This window comes from Corvus brachyrhynchos, unplaced genomic scaffold (assembly GCF_000691975.1).
Source record: "Corvus brachyrhynchos isolate BGI_N302 unplaced genomic scaffold, ASM69197v1 scaffold302, whole genome shotgun sequence".
Classification (NCBI taxonomy): Eukaryota; Metazoa; Chordata; class Aves; order Passeriformes; family Corvidae; genus Corvus; species Corvus brachyrhynchos.
The window spans coordinates 3,527,325-3,547,697 of record NW_008237244.1 but is presented as its reverse complement, the minus strand read 5'-3'; the positions used below and the strand labels follow the sequence as shown (position 1 = coordinate 3,547,697).

The 20,373-nt window shown below is 38.3% G+C and overlaps 1 protein-coding gene across 1 annotated transcript in view; it reads left to right on the top strand.

Annotated features, from left to right (window-relative positions):
- Nucleotides 1-14,330, top strand: part of LAPTM4B (lysosomal protein transmembrane 4 beta) — a 65,925-nt gene extending 51,595 nt beyond the window's left edge. Inside the window, exon 7 of the mRNA XM_017730374.1 lies at nt 7,173-14,330. Within this exon, the coding sequence (XP_017585863.1) occupies nt 7,173-7,247 (75 nt within the window). The 3' untranslated portion in view covers nt 7,248-14,330. The remainder of the gene's footprint in view (nt 1-7,172) is intronic.
- The last annotated feature ends 6,043 nt before the right edge of the window (nt 14,331-20,373 follow it).

The window sequence follows — 20,373 nt, the reverse complement described above, 5'->3', positions numbered from 1 at the left end:
TTTCAGCACTGTATTCAGCACTGGCTCTGGCATATGCTTCCCATCTGTCTAACACTATTCATCTTGTGGCTACTCTCCCTGCTCTTTTTAAGAAACACAGAATATGGCCTGAGCCCGCTGACACTTTGTATTTGACCTGTGTGGAAGAAAAGGCTCCTTTTGCCCTCTCTTCTTTTCCTCCCCACTTATTCACATTGGCCTTCCCTAAGGCTTTGGGTGTGTAAAATGTCAAGGTCACTTCTGCGGAAGAATGATGTGCAGTACATACAGAGCTGTGGTGAAGAGCTTGGGATAAGCATTTGCAGGCACAGGCTGAAATTTCTGCAAATACATATTTAGTTTGTAAATATTTCCACAATTTAGCACATCTCATACAGTCATATGCAAGTGTCATTGATGCCATGAAGATTTTTTGCCTTTTCTTTCCCTACATTCTTGGACTTGTTAGTCAAGCTAAGAGACGAAACATTTTAGAAGCTTCGTAGCTAGGGATCAGTGTGCCCCAGACCCCAAGGTTCTGTCCAGAACACGTTCTGTAAACTAAGATAGAACCATCCAGGGGAAGGTTCCTTGGGGAGGAGGGGCTCACTTGAGCCTCTCATTGGGGAATCTTTGATAGATATGCTAATTAGTAAAACCTATAATGTTATACCAGATCTTTTGGGGGGGGCATTTTTTGCGGGGTGCATCTCAATGCATATGACCTGGACGTGTGCACCTAAGAGTCCTTAAAATAAATACCAAGGTAAAATCCCTTTTCCCCTTCTAACCGTGTATGCCTCTTGATTTTAAGACCAGGAAAAGGCATCATCATCAAGAGAGTTTTGACTCTGTCTTGACGCTTCCAACATCTTTTAAGAAGTTTCAAATAATATGCCTGTTTTACAAATGTGAGATCCTTCTAAGGCAAAGTCAAACAATTTGTCAGAGCTCCAAATGATAGCAATGGGACCGGGATTAAATTGCAGTAGTAATGACCCTAATTCCACACAACTATTTATTGTCACCTGTCCCTGTCTCCTGTGTGATGCAACCTGAACTCCTTCAGCATGAAGTGACAGTGTTTTTACTGAAAAGCTAAAGTTTGAGAAAACATCCTTAATGTTCACTATAACCATCAGTACTTATCATAAATATCTTTAATCTATAGCTCTTTTTGTAATTTAAGTTCTAGAAGGTGTTGGGTAAAAGTATATTACAGTGGTTTTTTCTAACAAGACATCAACAAGGTTTTTTGTCATGAGAACTCACAAATGTTTCATACATCAGCCAAACAGAATGCTGTTCAAACTCAAAGCTGTTGTGTACCATTCCATCCAGTGGAGAATACAAATGGCTGTTGGAAAAAGCAATCCAAAGCTCTCTGGAGACACATAAAGATTTCTGTTGAGTTCAGTGAGGTTTGGGTGAGAATGCAGAAATAATCAATTGATAAAATATTTTAGTTTACTTATATGGAACCAAACACATTTTCTCCTTCAGAAAGGGGAGATCTAAGAGCTTGAGTTCAAACGGGAATCACTCCAGCAATATGAGAAAACTTGTACATGTGCTGAAGAAAGAAAATTTTCTCCTGGAAGTTCAAGTAAATGTGGAATCAGCTGCAAAGATATGGAGTGATTATTGAAATTATGCAATATGCACTCCAAAACAGGCAAACAAAGAAACAAAACACTGTTGGGACAAGATTAACTACAAACTGTTTGAATATACAAGTATTTACCTGTGTTTCTTCTTAGATATATTTCTAAGCAATGCCTTAAAAAACTTGTTCTCCAAAACCAGATTAACCAGGATGTAAAAAATATGAAATGACATATGCTTATATTAACTGAATATGTTATAGCCATTGGCAAACTTGTTTGGTAATTATTTCTTTCAGAGAAGGTCATCCTGTATCATGTGCTTTATAATAGAGAGATGCTTATGTAATACAATTAACCAAACCACTCAGATGACACCAGCTAAGTCAGGAACAGGATTTCTTATGGGTCATTTATGGATTACTTCTGCATATTATACAAAACTGCTTATCACAAAATGCTTAAATGCTATTGGGGGCAAAGCCCAGCACTCAGCATTCCCTGTCCCACTTGAGCATGGGCTACATAGCCGCAGTTTCTTCTATTTCCTTCCTTCCTTCCTTCCTTCCTTCCTTCCTTCCTTCCTTCCTTCCTTCCTTCCTTCCGACAGTAAAAAATGGCCCTTCAAACCTAACTGAAAATCTTATATGGCAGATTGGAGCTGTGGGTTTGAACCCTCTTGGTTTGAGACCCCCTAGAGCTCTGATCTGAGAGTCTCTGTGTGATGCCTTTACACTGTACAGTGAGTAATGTTACCTCTGGCTGCATCTTAAAGGATGGTGTTAAAATGGTACATGGTTCTTAAAAACAATTAATGCAGTTATAGGGCTTGTGAAAGAAGTTAGGAGCTTCTGTCCTTTAGATTCTAGGCATCCTATAGGACTGAACTTTGCAACTAACTGATTTCCAAACTCGCTTGCTGGTCTACTGATAAAAAGCCAGAATGTCTTTACATAGGGATCACTGAGTTCCAAAAAATGGGGGTCCTTCATAATTTTTGTAGTAATTTGTGAGTGACAATCGCAAACACTCTGCAAACATTAATCCCACAGCATTCAGCCAACTAACATACATTTTTCTCAACTCACAACAAAGAAACAAGGAAATGCAAAAATGGAATGCCTGGGAAGTAAATGTGTCGGTTGTCTGAGTGGATGTTCTGCCTTGGGGTACCATGTACCTAAAATATGCATATATTTTTTGTACTTTGTGAATTAATTTAGACTATATACATTCTAAGTAGATTCATAGATAAGACTGAATAGTGAGTTTCTATTTTTCCAGTTTCTGAACTCACCCTTTGGCTTGGTGACTGGCTTCCATTTTATGTCTCCGGAGAGCATAATGTAGTGCCTGAATATCTATGCTGGCTTATGTTCAAGGCACTTAGCTGCTTCCATTAGCCATGCTGAAATTTAACACAAGAAATTACTCCAGAAAACTACTCTTATCCAGATTTTCATCTCAGCTACTTTGGTATAAATTCAATGATTAAAATTTTAATGAAATTATCTTTTCATGTAAAATATTGGTCATTTTAAAAGTAAGCAGTTAAAAGCTGAGATAATTCAGGTTTTATGATATTTCTCCCTTTTGCCAAAATAGATTGAATTGAGGAAAGCTGGAAAAAATATTAAGGGAAAGTAAGGGCCTGAAACTCTGTTTTTTGTAAAAAATAATCTTTTACAGAGGCAGAGTTGGAGGATTTGTAATTAGAGGTGGCTGAAGAGTTATTCAAACTGTCATGGAAGCTGAAGGATGATTATTTAGACTTAAAATTGATGCATGATTAGGTAACAGTAACAAAACCACATTGATGGAAAGTAAAAGTTAAATTAATTTGAAGGGGTTTTACTGTATGAATGATGTGAGACACTTGGCGTCCCAGCTGGTGCCATGTATTCAACAAGCTGAGTGTTTTCTTCCATTTGTTGTCCATTACATTTATTTACCATAACCTTTGTCTAATACTCTCTCCATATTTTCTTCATTTAACTCAAACACTGCTGGGCGAAGGTAGTAATTTTGAATTCTGCTCCTTCTACACTGATTATTTTTATGGCTATTTTGTTCATGTTAGGGAATGAAAGATCAGGATATCTAAATATTGAAACAAAAAAATGTGGGGTGTGTAAGCCTGTAAAGTCTTCACTGATAGAACTGTTCAAACAAAACCATTGCCAGTAATAAGGTGACACTAAACTTCAAAAACATTTGGCAAATATGCTTTAGCCTTCTAGTGTAAATATTTTCTTGTGAAACTTCCGAACCTTTTCAACAGCCTCCCCAGTTCATATCCCACATACTTCGAATATTCCTATAGAAATCCATATGCCTTAGGATTTAGCCAGTGACTTCTCCAAAATGGCTCCTGGAGGTATTGTTATGACCTGCCACTGAGGTGGGGTAACTGAGGCTCCTGTTAATAAACCCCTTGGGGTGAATTAGAGTGAAATATTACTGAATGACCAGTGTAAATATAACACAGACTTATTTTAAAACAATTTAATTGCAGCAGAAAGGAGGCATGTGGCCTTTTTGGTTCTTTTCTATAAAAATATCACAAAGAAAATATATAAGGAAAAGAAAGAAAGAGAGAGAGAGGGAAAGGTTAAGAGTAGATAGTGGAGAGGAAAGACATAACTGCCCGTGGATCCAGTGACAAGATTTGGTGGTTGTAATTTTGATGTCTGTGGTCAAAATAATGGTCACACTTTTGCTTCATTGAGGGTGGGGGCCCACAAAACAAAAAGTTCATCAGGTTATGTATCTTCAAGTTAGCAGAGGAGCACCCAGATCCTTTCCAGGGAGGGGATTCTTTGAGTCTGATGCAACACTATGGAGCACAAATAGTTTTCCAATGGAGAGTTCCCAAAAAGAGTTGGAGGGTGTTTGGAGTCCTTGGTGGTTCATAGTCCTCTCTAGGGATATGGCTGCTGTTTGACCCTGCTTCTGCACTTGTGCTGTATGTTGTGTGGTCACCACAGAACAGGAAAATTGCCCCCAGAAAGGGACTGCCCTACCTTTGTACAGCTCTACCTTTCCAGGAACGTTCTGTTCCAACTTGCCCACTTGAATGGTCGTCAGTGTTTGAGGCATAGCAGTGTATTATCTCCTTGCTGTCTGGACTTCTACAGGCATTTCTGTCTCCTCTCACTTCTTGTTGAACTGTTGGTAAGTGAGAAAGTGTCTTCTGAGGGCCCTTGGGGCCATTGACCCATATGTGAGGTTTGGGTCTGCAGAACGAAGAAGAGTGCCTACCTCCCAAGATGTAAAAGCCTCACCAGGAGGCTTTTCTCCTACCAGACAGATTTTGTTTCATACAGGAGTGAAGGGAATGGAGAAGTTCACTCATGTCAGTAATTCTCCAGGCCAGGAGACCTACTGGACATGACAGCAACCTCAATGCTGAAATAGTAATATTGATGTAAACACATTAGTCTTAGGACACATGGATCTAAAAGAGGATCAGAACACAGGAAGAGGTATTGTCCAGTATTCATCAGCTTATCTTTATTAGCTGGAAGATGGACAGCTCTTTGGATTGCATCTGCTGTCACTTCTTATCACACCTGATGAAACAGACTCTGAACCTGAAAGAAATGGACCACAGGTTGGGGCATAGCATTACAAAAGTGCAGTAAGACACCTAAATCTTCACAAAGGGAACTTGATTCATTTTCAGTCATCTGTAGATCAGATTTAATTACTAATATTGCATCATAATAAACTAATGAATATGTTTCAGTATATTTGAGAAACTAGTGCTTTTTTTTAGTAACATGAGGATTTTACTAGAAATCCTGTTATTAAACTAGTGAGCAGTGCTAGGGAGGGGATTTCATCTGTAGTGCTTTGCACAGTTAACATGCTTTAGCATTGTGATTTACTGAGGTTACATTGCAAAATATATTTATGATTTTTATCATAATATTTATTTGAAGTTCTATATGTTGTCCTAATTTCACTAGAATAGTAGTCATAAGATGCTTGCATCCTTTAAGGTGCAATAAATTTAATAATTTATGAAATGCTTTTCAAATACAAGGGTTTTTAGATTGTGTAGTGCATAAAATACCGCATTTACAAGCTCAAACATATGGTATTAATGAAGAGCAATGGCTCTGACTATTTCCTTTTCTAAGTAATGAAACTTTTTTTATTAAGAGCTGAAGATGCCAAGGTATCCATTCTGTAATCTTAACAAATGTGCACAGATGTACTTGAACACATGGTCATCAATGCATGTTTGTAAACTCACATGAGTATAATGTGAATCACACTTGGAACTATCCCACAAAAGTCTGATCCAAAGTCTATTTAAATCTATAAAACAATTCCTATTGATTTTGTATGTTGTGGTTGAGGTCCAAAAGGGATGATTATGGATGTTTCTTTGCAGAAGGCAGGTTATCAACTTCTTTAAGAACTGGTGAAATCCTTTCACAGCAAAATCCCCACTGGCTTTATTGACATCAGGATTTTCCCTATGTACATTTAAACAATCAGCTCTTTAATGACCACAAAGCAATGCTGAGAAATCTGGAAATTCCATTACGAATAATTTATCATCAGCTGCATAAAGTATCTCAGACAGTGCACTTCAGTGATATTCTTACACATTATTGAGATATTTTAGGAAATGTACACTCATTCTTCATTCAGACATCTATTTTATCCTCACTCACTGCTGGGGTTAACAGACCAGCTCCTCCTTCGCCTTTTCACATGCAAGCTAACTAATGTCAGCGCTGATGCCATTAAAAATTGCATGATGGCTAGCATGCTTGCCTAAACAAGTAGGAATCTTGGTTCAAATCTCTCCTCTGCCCTGTGTGGCCTGAACTTGCATCTCCCATGTCCTAGAAAGCTGCCTGTACTCTAGTGAATGGGGATGATGATACATGATTAAACCTGTCCTAATTTCCTAATTGCTATCAGATGTTGAAGTATTCACTGAAATGCCTCTGAGGGTATAGATCTTCCTTCTCATGGCTGAGTACTCTAGAAGCATAAAACTGGAAATTTATTTAGGCATTGGGTAATTTGTTCTCCATTTACTTTCTTTTTCCCCACTCCAAAATAATTATTGGCTATTCCAGGGAGGGCTCAGAAGGAGAGAATTTTGAGACTTTTCTCACTCCGGCAGTTTGAGCACTCCTCCAGGAGACAAGGTTTAGTGCTCTTGACAGAGGAGAACTGCAGAAGAAGCAGCCACTATCACTGCCAAACTGAACAAATTCAGGTACCAGCAGTGAACGGCTGAAATCAGGTTGTCACTGGGGTTAATAAGAAATGAAGAGAAATCATGTTTTCTTTCATAATGAAAACAGTGTACAAATTGAAAAGGAGGAACTTCAAGCTAATATTATTTATTTTCCTAGCTATTCTGCTCCTGCTTAATAATTTACTGTTTTTTGGTTTTGGGGTTTGTTTGAGGGGTTTTTTTGTTGGTTTGGGGTTTTTTGTTGTTGTTGGTTTGGGGTTTGTTTGTTTGATTTTGGACAAGGCCTTAGGGGTTTTCTTTTCTGTAAATTTTATCTCTGACTTCTTTTTGAAAAATACACACTTTTTTTTTCTTTCCTGCAGGTCCTGTTACCACCATATGATGATCCTGTGAATGGAGCTGCTAAAGATCCACCACCACCTTATGTGTCAGCATAAGTGAGAGTGCTGTGTCCCTGGGAAGGATAGCTTTACTCTACAGACATTGAAGCAATAGTTTGATAATTTCACTTCCAGGATATAACCTCTGTGGGTTACACTTTGCTGTTTTGCTGACATATTGAAACCTAAATTGTATGATTAATATTCTGTAGGTAGTTTTAATAATTTGCCGCAACTACAGTAGTGTTTCAGAATAATTTGGGGTAGCGCTAGGGTTACAGTAGTCACTGAATAGCTTTTTCCACCATGTCTGACCTGCAGTGCTAGAGAACGTAGAACTTAGCATTCTTAATCAGGTTCAGAGTGTAACTTTATTTTTTTTATTTGTAAAACTTCCAAAGCATTACAAATATGTTTCTCAGATGCCCACATTCAGAATACAGACCAAGTCCAAAAAAGTCACATTCCAATTCATTCCTGTTCTGCAAGAATTCTTGAAGTTACTATGCTATGAATGATGATGATTGCAAGCAGAATTAGTCTTATGCACTGTTCTCATCAACCGGGCTAATGGGAAACATATTGAATTGGGAAGGATAAATATGGGAAATGAGAATAGACAAAGCACTCCATGTGTAACAAGCCAGAACCTGTGGTCTACACAGAATCACTTTGTCCCAGCCTGAAGCCATTCTAATGCTCCAAAAAAGTTAGCAAATTCTGATAACTTTCATTTCCTGCCTACACACCTTTTTCCTCCCCAATAACTTCACAAATAGTATTTGAGGTCACAAAATCCCTGCTTTTAAAGTCTCATGACTAGGTGACAAAGCTGTGTCTTGCACGCTCAACATGCAAATGTTTTCCCATTGGAATGTGCCTGTAAATACCGCAATGTTCTGCTGAGTGTAGACTAAATTATGCAGATTCTAAGATACATGTCTCCAACCTGTGGGGAACTTAAGCATGTAACTTCCTTGAGCACCAGCAGATATGTTTTGCCTGTTTCTCATATACATCAGTGTTTGGGGGGTTAGATTCCTTTTATGACTGAACTGGTTGTACTGAGAATCTTTCTTATGGGACTCATCCATCCATGAATGCTTGTGTGAGGTATTTATTGCTTCTCCAGAGAAGTGCCTGCACATGTGACTTTTTGTTTTGATGAAGTTTCTGCTTTTAATTGAAAAGGAACATGAAAAGGGAATATAATGTGTGTCTCTACCTCTCACTGTTTCCCCCTGTGTTGTCTCCTTTGCATTTGAGGTGACTGAACAGACTGAAGCTAAACTGGTGCCATTGCACAGCACCCCAGGTAAAGGGCAGTGCAGAGCTGGGTCACAGTTTGGAGGGGCACCAGAAGACACCAAGGTGCTATCTGTCCTGTGTCTGGGCTGGCACGTGAGTCCACACCCTTCCTAAGGAGGATTCCTTAGCTGTTCTCACCCTTAGTGCATTGTCTCCATTCTGTAGACTGAAGAAATGTGGAACTTTTCCTGCCTTTTTCTGGAAAAGAGCTTTCCAGGGGAACACAGGACCAACAAATTCTTTTCGGAGAGATTGCAGCTGTGAGCTGTTCTTGCAGAGGCCAGGGAAGGAAAGGACAGGCTCTTTCTGCCTGTCTCTTTCACACCCCTGGCAAAAGGCAGGTCCCCATCTGCTTGTTGGAATTTTACTTCACAGTTTATCTACTCTGAGATCAAACTAAGCAATGCATTTGAATGAACCAATCCTGAAATCCATCCAGTGATCTTTGTCACAGTCCTGTTTTCTCCTTCTGAATAACACCATCTACTCTCATTACAGATATCTTTGGGAAATAATCTGAATTTGGGGGTTGTGTTGGCTGGCTGAGCTTCTGAGCTTTATTTTCTTTCATTCTTGACAGATTTGTGAAGGATTTTAAACAGTCATCTGTTTGAGAAAAGCTGGTTGTAAATACATTGCATCTGTGTATACAAACTTCTCTACAATAAAAGGGTGTTTCCTCAAGACTATGGAAATAATCTTTTATGGTCTTCAAGCACAAACATATACGAATTCCTGTCCAATCAGTCTGTCACGGTAGAATTTTCTCTGTAGAGGACTAAAAGAGAGTTTTTTAGTCCACTCATCAGTCAATTCACCAGCTTTCCCACCATACTGTATAAATAGAGAAGAGGACAGTAAATTCTATAATTTATTACAAAATAAGACCAAAAGATAATTCAAGGTTTTAGTTCATTGTCCAAAATTGCAAGCATTTTTTCAGGTCTGATGAAGTGTGTAATACAGAACAGGGCTAAACTGAGCTACACTGAAAGCTAGGGCTACTTTTTCTCCACACCATAGTAGGGATAATGGGCTAATTCACATGAAATTTCTTTAGACTTTAGCTTGTCTTACTAAAGAATCAAGACTTCTTCACACACCCCATGCGTGCATAAATGTGAGTACAGTGTGTCCTGCCAGAACTCCTCTTGGATTTGGTCCCATTGGAGTTAAAGAGGGCAGGAAGGTTGCGGTATCAAAACCATGACATTCTTGCACGCAGAGTAAATAGCTGGGTAGGAGGTAACAGATAATGTAATATAAGTTCAGTTCTGGTGATGTATTGGAGGATCCCTATGAGAGATGAGTTCCACTGCTTGCAAACAAAAATGAGATTCTGTGGGTTACATGAAGAGACGTGAACTCCAGCTGAAGGAGTTTTGTCCTCAGATGTTGAATTCGTTCTCCATTTCCATGTATAATCCTGGGGAATTTACACCACAGCTATTCTATAACTTGTTTTTAATAGTCATTTGTGACACAGAAAGCCCATTAAAAAGCTGGCTTCTTAAGTTTCTGTGTTTTGGGAACTGCTTACTCCTAACAGTTTTTTCCAATGTTCTTTGCATTTTTTTCCCTTTCTCACAGATATTAGGAGCATCTGCTTACTCAAATGCTCTCCTGGTTTTGTATCTGAAACTCTAATATAGCAGCTTTTTATTAATAATTTTTAGTAACTTAGGAGTGGAAAGAAAATACTTTCAGGAAATGTTGGCATGAAACATCGTAAGTATAAGGCCAAAACCAGCAAACAGGAATCTAAATTTCAATAGTACCAGAAATATAAGTAGATCTTTTGCTGAAATCTCTTTTGGTTTTTTTAAAAATTTCTGTTACAAGGCATTGCAGGCTTCACGAATCCTTCACATGCTAAGGCACAAATCCAGCTTCTTGCATATGTGCCTGATGCTTTTATTCCTGATTGAACCATGCAGCTTTCCTTCATTGTACACTCACCCATGCATCGTACTGGAGAAAGCAATGAGGAATTTGTAGTGGTGACCCAACAGTGTGGCACTTGTGCTTGTAAGTACATGAAGTTTTCTAAAACAATTACTAACAACCATCAGTTTAGGTGTTATCCTATCTGTACTTTGGGAAAACCTCTGGTTTGTAAAAACAATCCAGTCTTGGTATGTTAGCAAAGGCCACATCAAATTGATTTAAAGCCAGATAAAATCTTGGCAAGGAAGCAGAGGAAATGATAACTAGTCAACAAGTTCCAAACAAATTCCAAATTCTGTGCTTTCAAATTAAGGCATTCCTCATCACTATCCTGTTGGCTAGGGATACCATGAACAGTTTAAAAATTTTTTGCTAATAACAAGTCTGTGCACACGGGTGCTTGGAATGTGCAAAATGGAAGAGTTGGCTACTGCTAAGGGCAGAATGGAAAGAGGAGCAGGAACAGGAACAGAACATGGGAGGGCAATATTCATGTACATCTTTCAAACCGCACAGAGACAAGGTTCACTGCTGCAGTATTGGCTGGCTTATGTGCCCTTCTTTCTCCTCTGCTATGATGAGGAGGAAATATAATTGGTCATGTACCCTGTTATCTTAGCTGTTAGACAAGCTCTGTTCCAGAACTCTATCACTCAAGTGGATATACCTTCGTCTTACTTGTTCTAATGCATGAAGGAGTATTGGGTAAATGCCTGCCAAACTATCTAGTCAGACAGAGGACTCCAAACTGCTCCTCTGGAGCTAAGTTATATTCTTAGAGACTTCTTAGATGTTCTTTCCATAGAGGCTGCTCTCCTTAGATGCTGCTCTTCTGCAGCCAGGTTGTATCCTTGCCATTTACTAGTCTCTTAGCTGTAGAAACTGCAGTCAGATACCACAAAAAAGCATTTCTTGCAAAACTCACTATGGAGATGTTTCAACCCGATCTCAGTTCCCAGCTCTGAGAAATCCAAAACAGCAGCTATATCTGTCTAAAGGGAGGCTTGGATTAATCAGGATTAGTGTTCTTTCAGAGAAGGACTCTGGTATTTGTAAAAGATGTCTCCACACCCATGGGTTTGACCCAGAATGGTTCTGCAATGTGGCCAGTTTTTCAGCTGAATAGCTCAGCAGGGTGTGGAATACAGATCTGTGACCTTCTGCTTGCAGCCTGTGTCTACCTCCAGCAGAAGAGGATACTCTGGCAATGGGAGTGAAGCCTCATTGTCATCCAGCCAGCAGATACAAAGTTATTTCAAAGCAAAAAGGCAGTTCTACAGCTATACCCTAGACAATGAGCTACAACAGTAGTTTATTTTAGTGAAGAACCTTAATGAAATTTAATGCAGTAAATTGCTTTCTTTTTCTTCAGAGAAATTAACTCTATCCTAGCTGAAACCAGGACACAGATTATTTAAACATTTCAGACAGGAGAGTTTTTAGGAAGTAATGAAATGTTTTGTTTGTAGCCAGAGCTGGACTTAACTAATTAGTCTGAGTGGAGGACACAGGGTCACTTGGAAAGCTGAATAAGCAGCAAGGAGATGAATCAGGCCTGCAGCAGGGCTGGCTACTTGGCTTACATGAGAAGCTTTGCTAGCCAGCAGAGACAAAAAAGCTGTGAAGCTGCTCTGAGGGAGGGAGCTGCAGCACTGCAGAGTCTGCAGGCATTTCAGAGGACTTCTGTTTGCTCTTGGAGGTCAACACGACCAGCAATAGCAGGGATGAGCCACATACAGCTCTTTAGCCCTGAACCCGGGCTCCATTACAATACCTGTGTGCATCCTGCTAATAACTCTAACAGGCTTCTGTTTTATATAAACTTGCCCTAAGTATGCAAATACTTGTGGTTTTTGAAGGGTTGAGTTTTTTGTTAAGAGTCCCCTTTTTTCATGTAATATTGAATCTGTTTCCCCCTCCAAAGCTCCCCATTTCGGGACCCTCCTATGACAGCAGAGGCAAGCATGAAATTACAGGTCCAACCTGGGTAAACTTTTAGCATCAAATCTTCTGATCCCATTCAATGCCAGGATGGGCAAAGTGTTCTTCAAAATACAGATACCATCCTAAGATGAGATATGTTCTACTTTATAGATGGCAGATACTTCATCCTTCATTCTGTGCCAGAGGCAAGCACAAAACAGGCATCCTGTCCCTTACGGAGAAAAGGTGTCTGGATATGCAAGTACTTACATGGTTTTATTTTGTGTATCACCAGTACACCAATTTAAGATCAACAGATAAAAAAATAAATTAGTGGGACACTCTGGGAGATTGATACTATTTATATGAATGTGGTCATTCTTGGCAGTATCAGATGCACTCACCTGGAGCAGCAAGGGCAATGAAAATAAAGGAACAAAGGCAAGAGCTGGCAATTAGTTAAAAATATTTTATCTTTTGAGAATTTATAAAGTCTTCTGCCGATCAAGTCATTAGAAAAATGGGATGAGTTTTTTTCTTTCATTGCATTAGAGCAGAGGATGAAATTAGCTTTATCAGTTGGACAGAACAGCTTAAATTTCCTGCTATTCTGTGATCCTGTTGCTTTGCTTCTCATTAAAAAAAGCAGCTAAAAATGTTCAAAATGCTCTTAAAAAACCAGACTATTTGATCTACTAGTTTCACAGGGTTTTTTCTTAAAAGAAATTGAACTTTTCTTATTTTTTATTGCAAATGTTTTCCTTTTAAATACATAGATATTTAGTCAAGGTGTCTGTGGCCATATATTCATCTGGAACTGACTGGTTTCTGTTTCAAATGTCTATTTTCTTTGTGGTTTTTTATCATGTGAATTGTCAGCAAAAAAAAAGCCCCAAGTACAACATAATACATCATTACCTTTTGGTTACTTTTTCTTGTCTGCAATTCAGTTTTTCAGCCTGGATAAAAAGTCCTTACATTGTAATTTGGACAAATAAGGTTCAAATAAAGGTAGTGTATCATTACACTCAACAGACACTGTAAACATCCAGGGGTCTAGAAAAGTAGCCTATGGTAAAAAAGGGACCCTCAGAAGAACTCCTCTGTCAGCTGTTGCACTCCTATTAGCACCAAGCAGCAGAACATACATGGTTCCATAATTGCTACTGTGCAGGTGTAGAGCAGCAAGATTGAAATGTGAGCTGCCTTATCTGTGGCTCTTGTGAAAAAGCCTGCACCAGCAGCACAGTCCCAGTTTAGCTGGGACCAGTCCATTTTACATGACCAGCTTGAGGATGAGCTACAAAATGGGGTGTCTAAGAAAAGGAGGGAGGTGGATGTTTGAGGAAATACAGCTTTGTCTCAGGGGTTCTGAGAACGGATAGAGTCACAAGCTGGGAAAGTTTCAAGATGTGATCCCTGATCATATTTGTGATATCTACATGCACCCAACATACAGTGTCTTTTCTCGCCATGAGCTAGGTCCATACTTAGCTCACATTCCTTCTGCTAGTTCATTTTTCAGTTATAAATTCCCTCTGTGGCAATGCTTTTCTGAAATGCAGACTGATTAGAACTATTACATTTCCTTTGTCTAAAAAAAGAAAAACCGGTTGGATGAGCATAACCTAATGTTGAAAAACTAATTCTGTATTTATCACCAGTTGATGTTCTGAAATATCTGTAATTTTTTTTCTTTTTTTTTTCCCTTCAAATTTTGTTCTGAAGTCTTTAGTATTATTTGGATCAGAATAGAAGCTGAGATGGCATTTGTAAAAATCATGATGGTCTAAGCTATTTATTGCTTTTCAATTTGGTATACCTCTGCTGGGATGGAAACTGTCTCCTGCCCTTGATGTGAATGTGTTTTAAGGTTCATGTCTCCCTTGTCTGTAGTTGCTGCAGCTCTCACTTATTATCCTGCCTTTGTCTGTGTTGACTGCAATAAAATATTTAGAGACAGCAAAGTCTTCAGCATTGGATAGACAAACAGAACCAAGTACCTAGATAAAATTTGTTTTAGTTTCTGTTGCAAACAAGAAAAATTGAGATCTTAGTAAAAAGTAGTTTGAAATAAATAAATTAAAATCATTGTTAGTGCAATAAAAGTCCATGGCTTTTGCCAGTGGAGAAATTCAGCTTCTTATTTATTGACATGCAAGGTTTAAAATGCTATATAAACTAGATTATAATGTTGTTGTACTATTAAGTGTCTTTATTAGTCTACAGAGAAATCAAACCATAATTTCTAAATCACTTAAAATGTTTGTATCTGACAGACTTATGACTGGAAATGTAAAATGTATGTGTAATGCTAGGTCATAGGGTTTATAATCAAACTGTACTGCAATTAATCAAGCAGTTTGCAATGCAGATGCAAATTTGAGTCTATCAATGGAAGCACCAGTCTTAATTGTATAATTAGAAGAGACACCCTTTCCTGGGTCCAGTGCTTACTGAAATGAAACTGTCTCCATTGAATTCTGAAGCCCCACATGAGCACGTGTTTGGTATCTTAAAAAAAGAACACAGGTTCCTACTAGTTACAGTGGGGTTTTTTTAATTCCTACAATATCTTGAAAGTAAAACTTCATCCATCTTTTCTTTCTCTACTATTCTTCCTAAATAATGACAAGACTTTTTTGTTTTGTTTTGTTTTGTTTCGTTTTGATATCTACTGTGGTTCAAACTACTGTCATTTAAAGCAGGTATGTCACAGTTGGTCAGTAACGCTCTGACAAACCAGTACTGGCACAGTTTGTCAATTACCTTATGATTTTCCGTTTTTATCACTTAAAAATCAGAATATAGGATATAGGATTCAAGGCTAAATGTAATCTGTTTTCCTGAAGAAGTAAGTAAATAATTTTCTCTATTTCATCATCCCTCCAGAAAAAAATCATCCTTTTGCTACATCCACAAATTCTACTTTAGATGTGCACTTCACTTTTTTCTTTGCTGTTTTGAGCATCTGTTCCTATAGATAGCCACCTGCTTGATGCTTACATGATTCTAATTTGTACACGGAACACTATACCACCTCTAAAAAGAAATTAAGAGACAGATATTTTGAAAACCCATACTGTTTTCTTACTTGAATCTTTTGCATTCAGCTGACATTTTCCGTAATTCCAGGAACATGCTGCTGGTTAAAAACAAATTCAGTAAAGACTCAAACACTTGTAATGAAAAGTGTTTATTTCTCACTTGTGGTAAAAAGGACTATCCTGAGTGTTATTGATAGACCAATGATACTTGAATTGCATGGTTCTGTTCACTGTTCAAGGTTTGTGATCTTCATTACATACATATAAAACCAGGGGAACTGAAACAGATCAAATGATTTGAAGAAGTATGAATATGTAAAGAGCTTGCACTTCTCTCCCACACTTCAGTGGTCATCTTGCTGTGTTTCATTTCCAGATGTTTGAGGATTAGAATCTTCTCCTGACTGGCTTTGTACCTAATTCTAAGAATAATTTCACATTCTTAAGGCAAAAGAAAAAGGCAAGTATCTCCCTGGTGTGCTTGGCTGGACGTACAAGCTCAGGCCTCTTTTGCTTTGCTATCTCTGTACCACTGCAGACTTCCATCTTTCTGGTTGCCATGGATAGCAGCTGAGGTCAGCCACAGTGGCTCAGAGAAATGGACAGAAGGCAAAATTTTGATTGTTGAGGCCCAGATACTGCAATTAATAAAGTTCTTCCTACTGAAATTCTCTTGGAAACATCATTTGACTCTTCAAAATGTTTTGGAAGAAGAAAATCAGAACTCTTGCAGATGGTAACTGAAAAGTAAGCATTTGCCTTACACATAGGTTACATCTTTTCTTAATTTTCCTCAGAACTGTGTGTCAAGCTTATGATTACCATCCAGACTGGATAATGTTTACTGTGAAAAAAAAGGTGATATATGATGTCATCAGAGGCAGGACTCAATGAAGTTATATACTGTCAATAAAATACATACATACATACTGAATTCATCTGCAGACAGCATTCACCTACTTTAGCTAGCTGAAAAATTGTCCTGGGATTGCTACTCTGCCAAGTATATTCGCAGGCTTTACTTCTGCTGTAACTTTGAGCATGTGATCAGTAAAATTGTATTTCCAGCATTTCCCTTGGTAATTTAAGCCATGCCATGCTTAAATTCAACTCTTCTTCAAAATCCAAGACAATGTTAAATTCAACTCTCCTTTCCTTCAAAATCCAAGACAACGTTTTACTCGGTTCTGGGACAAAATTGACATCACACACACAAGAAGCTCAGCTTAGATCTTACAACATGTTTCAGAAAGCATGCAAATTGCTAACTCTAAATCAGTCCTTGCACAATGAAAAATATCCTAAACATAGTAACGTCTTTGGATTTTCACGTATCTGGATCTTAAATGAAATAACAAGGTTATTCATGAATCTTATGTAATGTCTCTGTTGTGCTCAAATAAGCACCCAAATATCATCTGAACTACAACTTTGGCAGAATTTAGGCAGCACTGCTCTTGACCTAATGGTGTTTGTACAGAACTATACAGATTAAAGACTAAAAAAAGAAAATTACATCAACATTTAGAATTTGGTGTTTCAGATGCCCAGCAACCAAAGGGTAGCCAGGCCAGTCAGATCCGTGGGGGCTTTTGTGTCAACGTTTGCAGCAGAAATATCTGCCTGACCTGTCATTGCGGTGGCTCCTGGCATGAGATTTACTCTGATTTCCTCTTTAGTGATGAGGAAAGAGACTGTCTTGTAGCACACATCAACAAGAATGTGGTACTTAAACTCATAAGTACGTATTTAAAAGAAAAAGTTAACACAAAAATTATAATTAATTAAAGTTGCCTGGCTCTGGATGTCCCAGATGAAATATGTTCTGTTAAAAGGCTATTATGATAATTTATTAATATACATTATATACATTATATGCATTATTATACAGAATATATATGTACATATATATGTATATATACAAAAACCTTGGTGTTGAATAAATGTTGTGTACTGGAACCATCTTTTCTTTTGGCTATGGCATAGCTGTTACGCTGAGCCCCAATTAAGCCTGATTCATGAACCATCTTGAAGAGCTAACAGGAGGCACCAAACCCTGCACTGAATTTAGATTTAAGAGAGATTACTCATGGTCTTCAAATTAAATATATGTTCAGAGGTTTTGGTGGTTTCTCAAAAAAACCATAACCTTAAAAAATGTTTGACTCCTGAAAGTTTGGCCCTGCAACACCTAGGTTTGTGGCAATCACCGCAGTAACTTGGTGCTTCATGAAGTTCATAAGGAAATGTAAATGTTATTCCATTCGTTGCCAATCCTGTTATAACATCCAGAAAACAAGGAGTCTGGTTCTTGCTGCCAGGGCTGTGCAGAGGACCTCGGGAGCCAAGGAGGGTTGGCAGGTCTGTCCAGCTCTCCTTGAGACCTTGTGCTGGTCACCCTGTGCTCACTCTCAGGCACACTTCCAGGACAGATGCTCCAACCCTCTGTGCAAACAGCAGTTAGCAGCAGTCAAGCCACACCTGCACCTCAGACTGTCCTGCAGAGGACACTAGGAGCCACTTCTGTGCTTTGTGAGGAGTAGATTTCTGCTGGTTTGTGTTGGGTGTGACGTAAGAGCACACAGGGGAACTCAGGCAGCCAAACAGCTGCAGGGAGCTTGTGCATGAGCTGGGCACCAGCCTGCTCAGCCTTGTGCAAACTGGGGTCTTTCTCCATACCAGATCCCCCTGGGGCCAAGGCAGGAGGTGAATGCCAAGCTCCACAGGTTGGAGAAAACGTGGTCCGCAACACAGAACTGCAGGCACCAAGGGAGCAGTGAAACTGAGCAAGTTGAAGGTTGAGCAACCACTGGACATGCTGTCTAGGCATCAGTTTTTGAATTAAAAAGACAAGACCTTTTTTGAGCATTCAATATACAAGAAGATAAAGAAGTACCCCAAACTGGTTAATTTCTGCATTAATGTATTAATTGCTTTACAACAGCAGTCCTTTATTACTCAGAAAATTACAAAGGAGAAAAAAAATCTCTTACAAAATGTTATCAAATATGAAGGATGGAGATGTAGATAAACCAGCCTGTTTCTAGTCTGATTTTTCTATCTGCAAGTTTCTATCATTAAGTGCTATTACATTTCTGTTGGCTGCATTGAAGACATCTTTCATTGAAGTTTTGTCCCTTATATACTTACTTATATGGTGTCCTTAAGTCACCTCCTAAATCTGGGTTATTAAAGGCATTGCATTTCCAGAGTTTTTCACTTGATGGCATATTTACCAGTTCTCTAATGGTTCTTTCAGTTCTTTGCTATCCCACTGCAAGGTTTTTTAAACATTCTGCTTGAATTATTCAGACCTTTAAGTTGTAGCCAAAATAGAATATGCTTTCTTTAATGTTGTGTATAAAGAATTTAAAGCACTATGGAGTCAAAAATTTATCCTTGCAGTTTCTCTTGAAACACACTCACTTACTGAGTATTCTTTGCTCACATACAGCTGAGATTTATCATCTGTTTTGGAATCTATTTCATATGTGCAAAGCTGTTGCTGAAGCATTATAGTTCCCTGGTCAAAATATTGTGTTATGTGAGTGCCTAGGAAATGTCCAAGTGTATCATGTTTACACTCAATCCCATATTGATCCATTTCATAGCCTGTTAAAAAGAAACAAAAAAAGGATATTTTGGCAAAATCTGTTTCCTTAAGCAGTCCTGTGTTCTATTATCAGTTTTGTGAGTAATGTACTGAATGACAGTATTATGGAAAAATTTAGGTAGGAAGTGACCAAAAAAAATCCCCAAGGATGGTGTTCAGCATCTCTAAGTTATAGCCTCATATGATGAATCTTCTGTTTTACCTGAAGCCAAAAAACTTTAACTTAGGAACTCTCCAAAACATGATTATTTTAGTACAATCACTGGTGGTGGTGGTGGCATTTGCTAATATTTTGGCTCTGCACCAATCACTGTGTCTTAAAAGACTGAAGAGGAAGAAAACTTTGAAAAAGAAGTTGTAATAAAAGGGCAAAAGATGAAAGGCTTCTTGAAAATACTACTAGAAAGTAATAGATATGATATTGTAGGTATAGAACACCTTAATTTAATATGTACCTAGTAATGTTGGGAAAAAAAAAAAACTCCTCAACCCTCCCTGCCCCATAATATCTGGAAAATCCATCCAAATGTAAGATGATATTTCACAGAAAAAGGCATAAAAGCAAAACTGCAGTAGAAGCAAAGAAGATCTGTAGTATTCTTGGTATGGTTTGTAGCTAAGTTAAACCTGGTTAGGTGGTGAAAGGATGCTTCTAATACTGACACTGAACCCAACACAAAGGAAAAGTTTCACTCACAGTAAGATAAACAAACTTTTCGCTTCAGAAGATAGAAAAATCAATTATCTACTTTGTTATCTACAATAAGTACAACTAGGAATGCTAGTTAGAAACTAAAAAATTAAAGAACTAAAAGAGAGATTAAATACCATAGTATAAAATCACAGAATTACTGAATTGTCCAGGTTGGAAGAAACCCTCAAAACCCTCAATGTATTAGAGAGGATTTATCCACTGGCAAACAGGTGCAGGTGCATATATAAACTGAACACAAAAGTAACCATCAGCCATCAGTGGCACTGTGGCCACTGAAAATGATAATGAAATCCTTGACCACATAAGAAATATTTTCAGTAAATAGAAATTATGTGGATAGGGCTTGTGTGGCGTATCATGTTTAGTTCTGCCACACACTCTCTCAGGAGCCACATACAGAGCAAGAACTTGCTGAGCGAAACAGGAGTGAAAGGTGAAAAAGAAAATGATTGCTGTCACTAAATGCCCTAGCTAGGCAAGCCTTGGACAATAAAATGAGTTGTTTAGGTTAAAAGACAACGCTGATACTAGGAAACAAATACAAAATGGCCATGAATACATTTAGACTGGAAATTAAGAAGTGTCTAACTACCAGGAAGGTCTGAAACAGTCCTTTAACTGCAGGAGGAA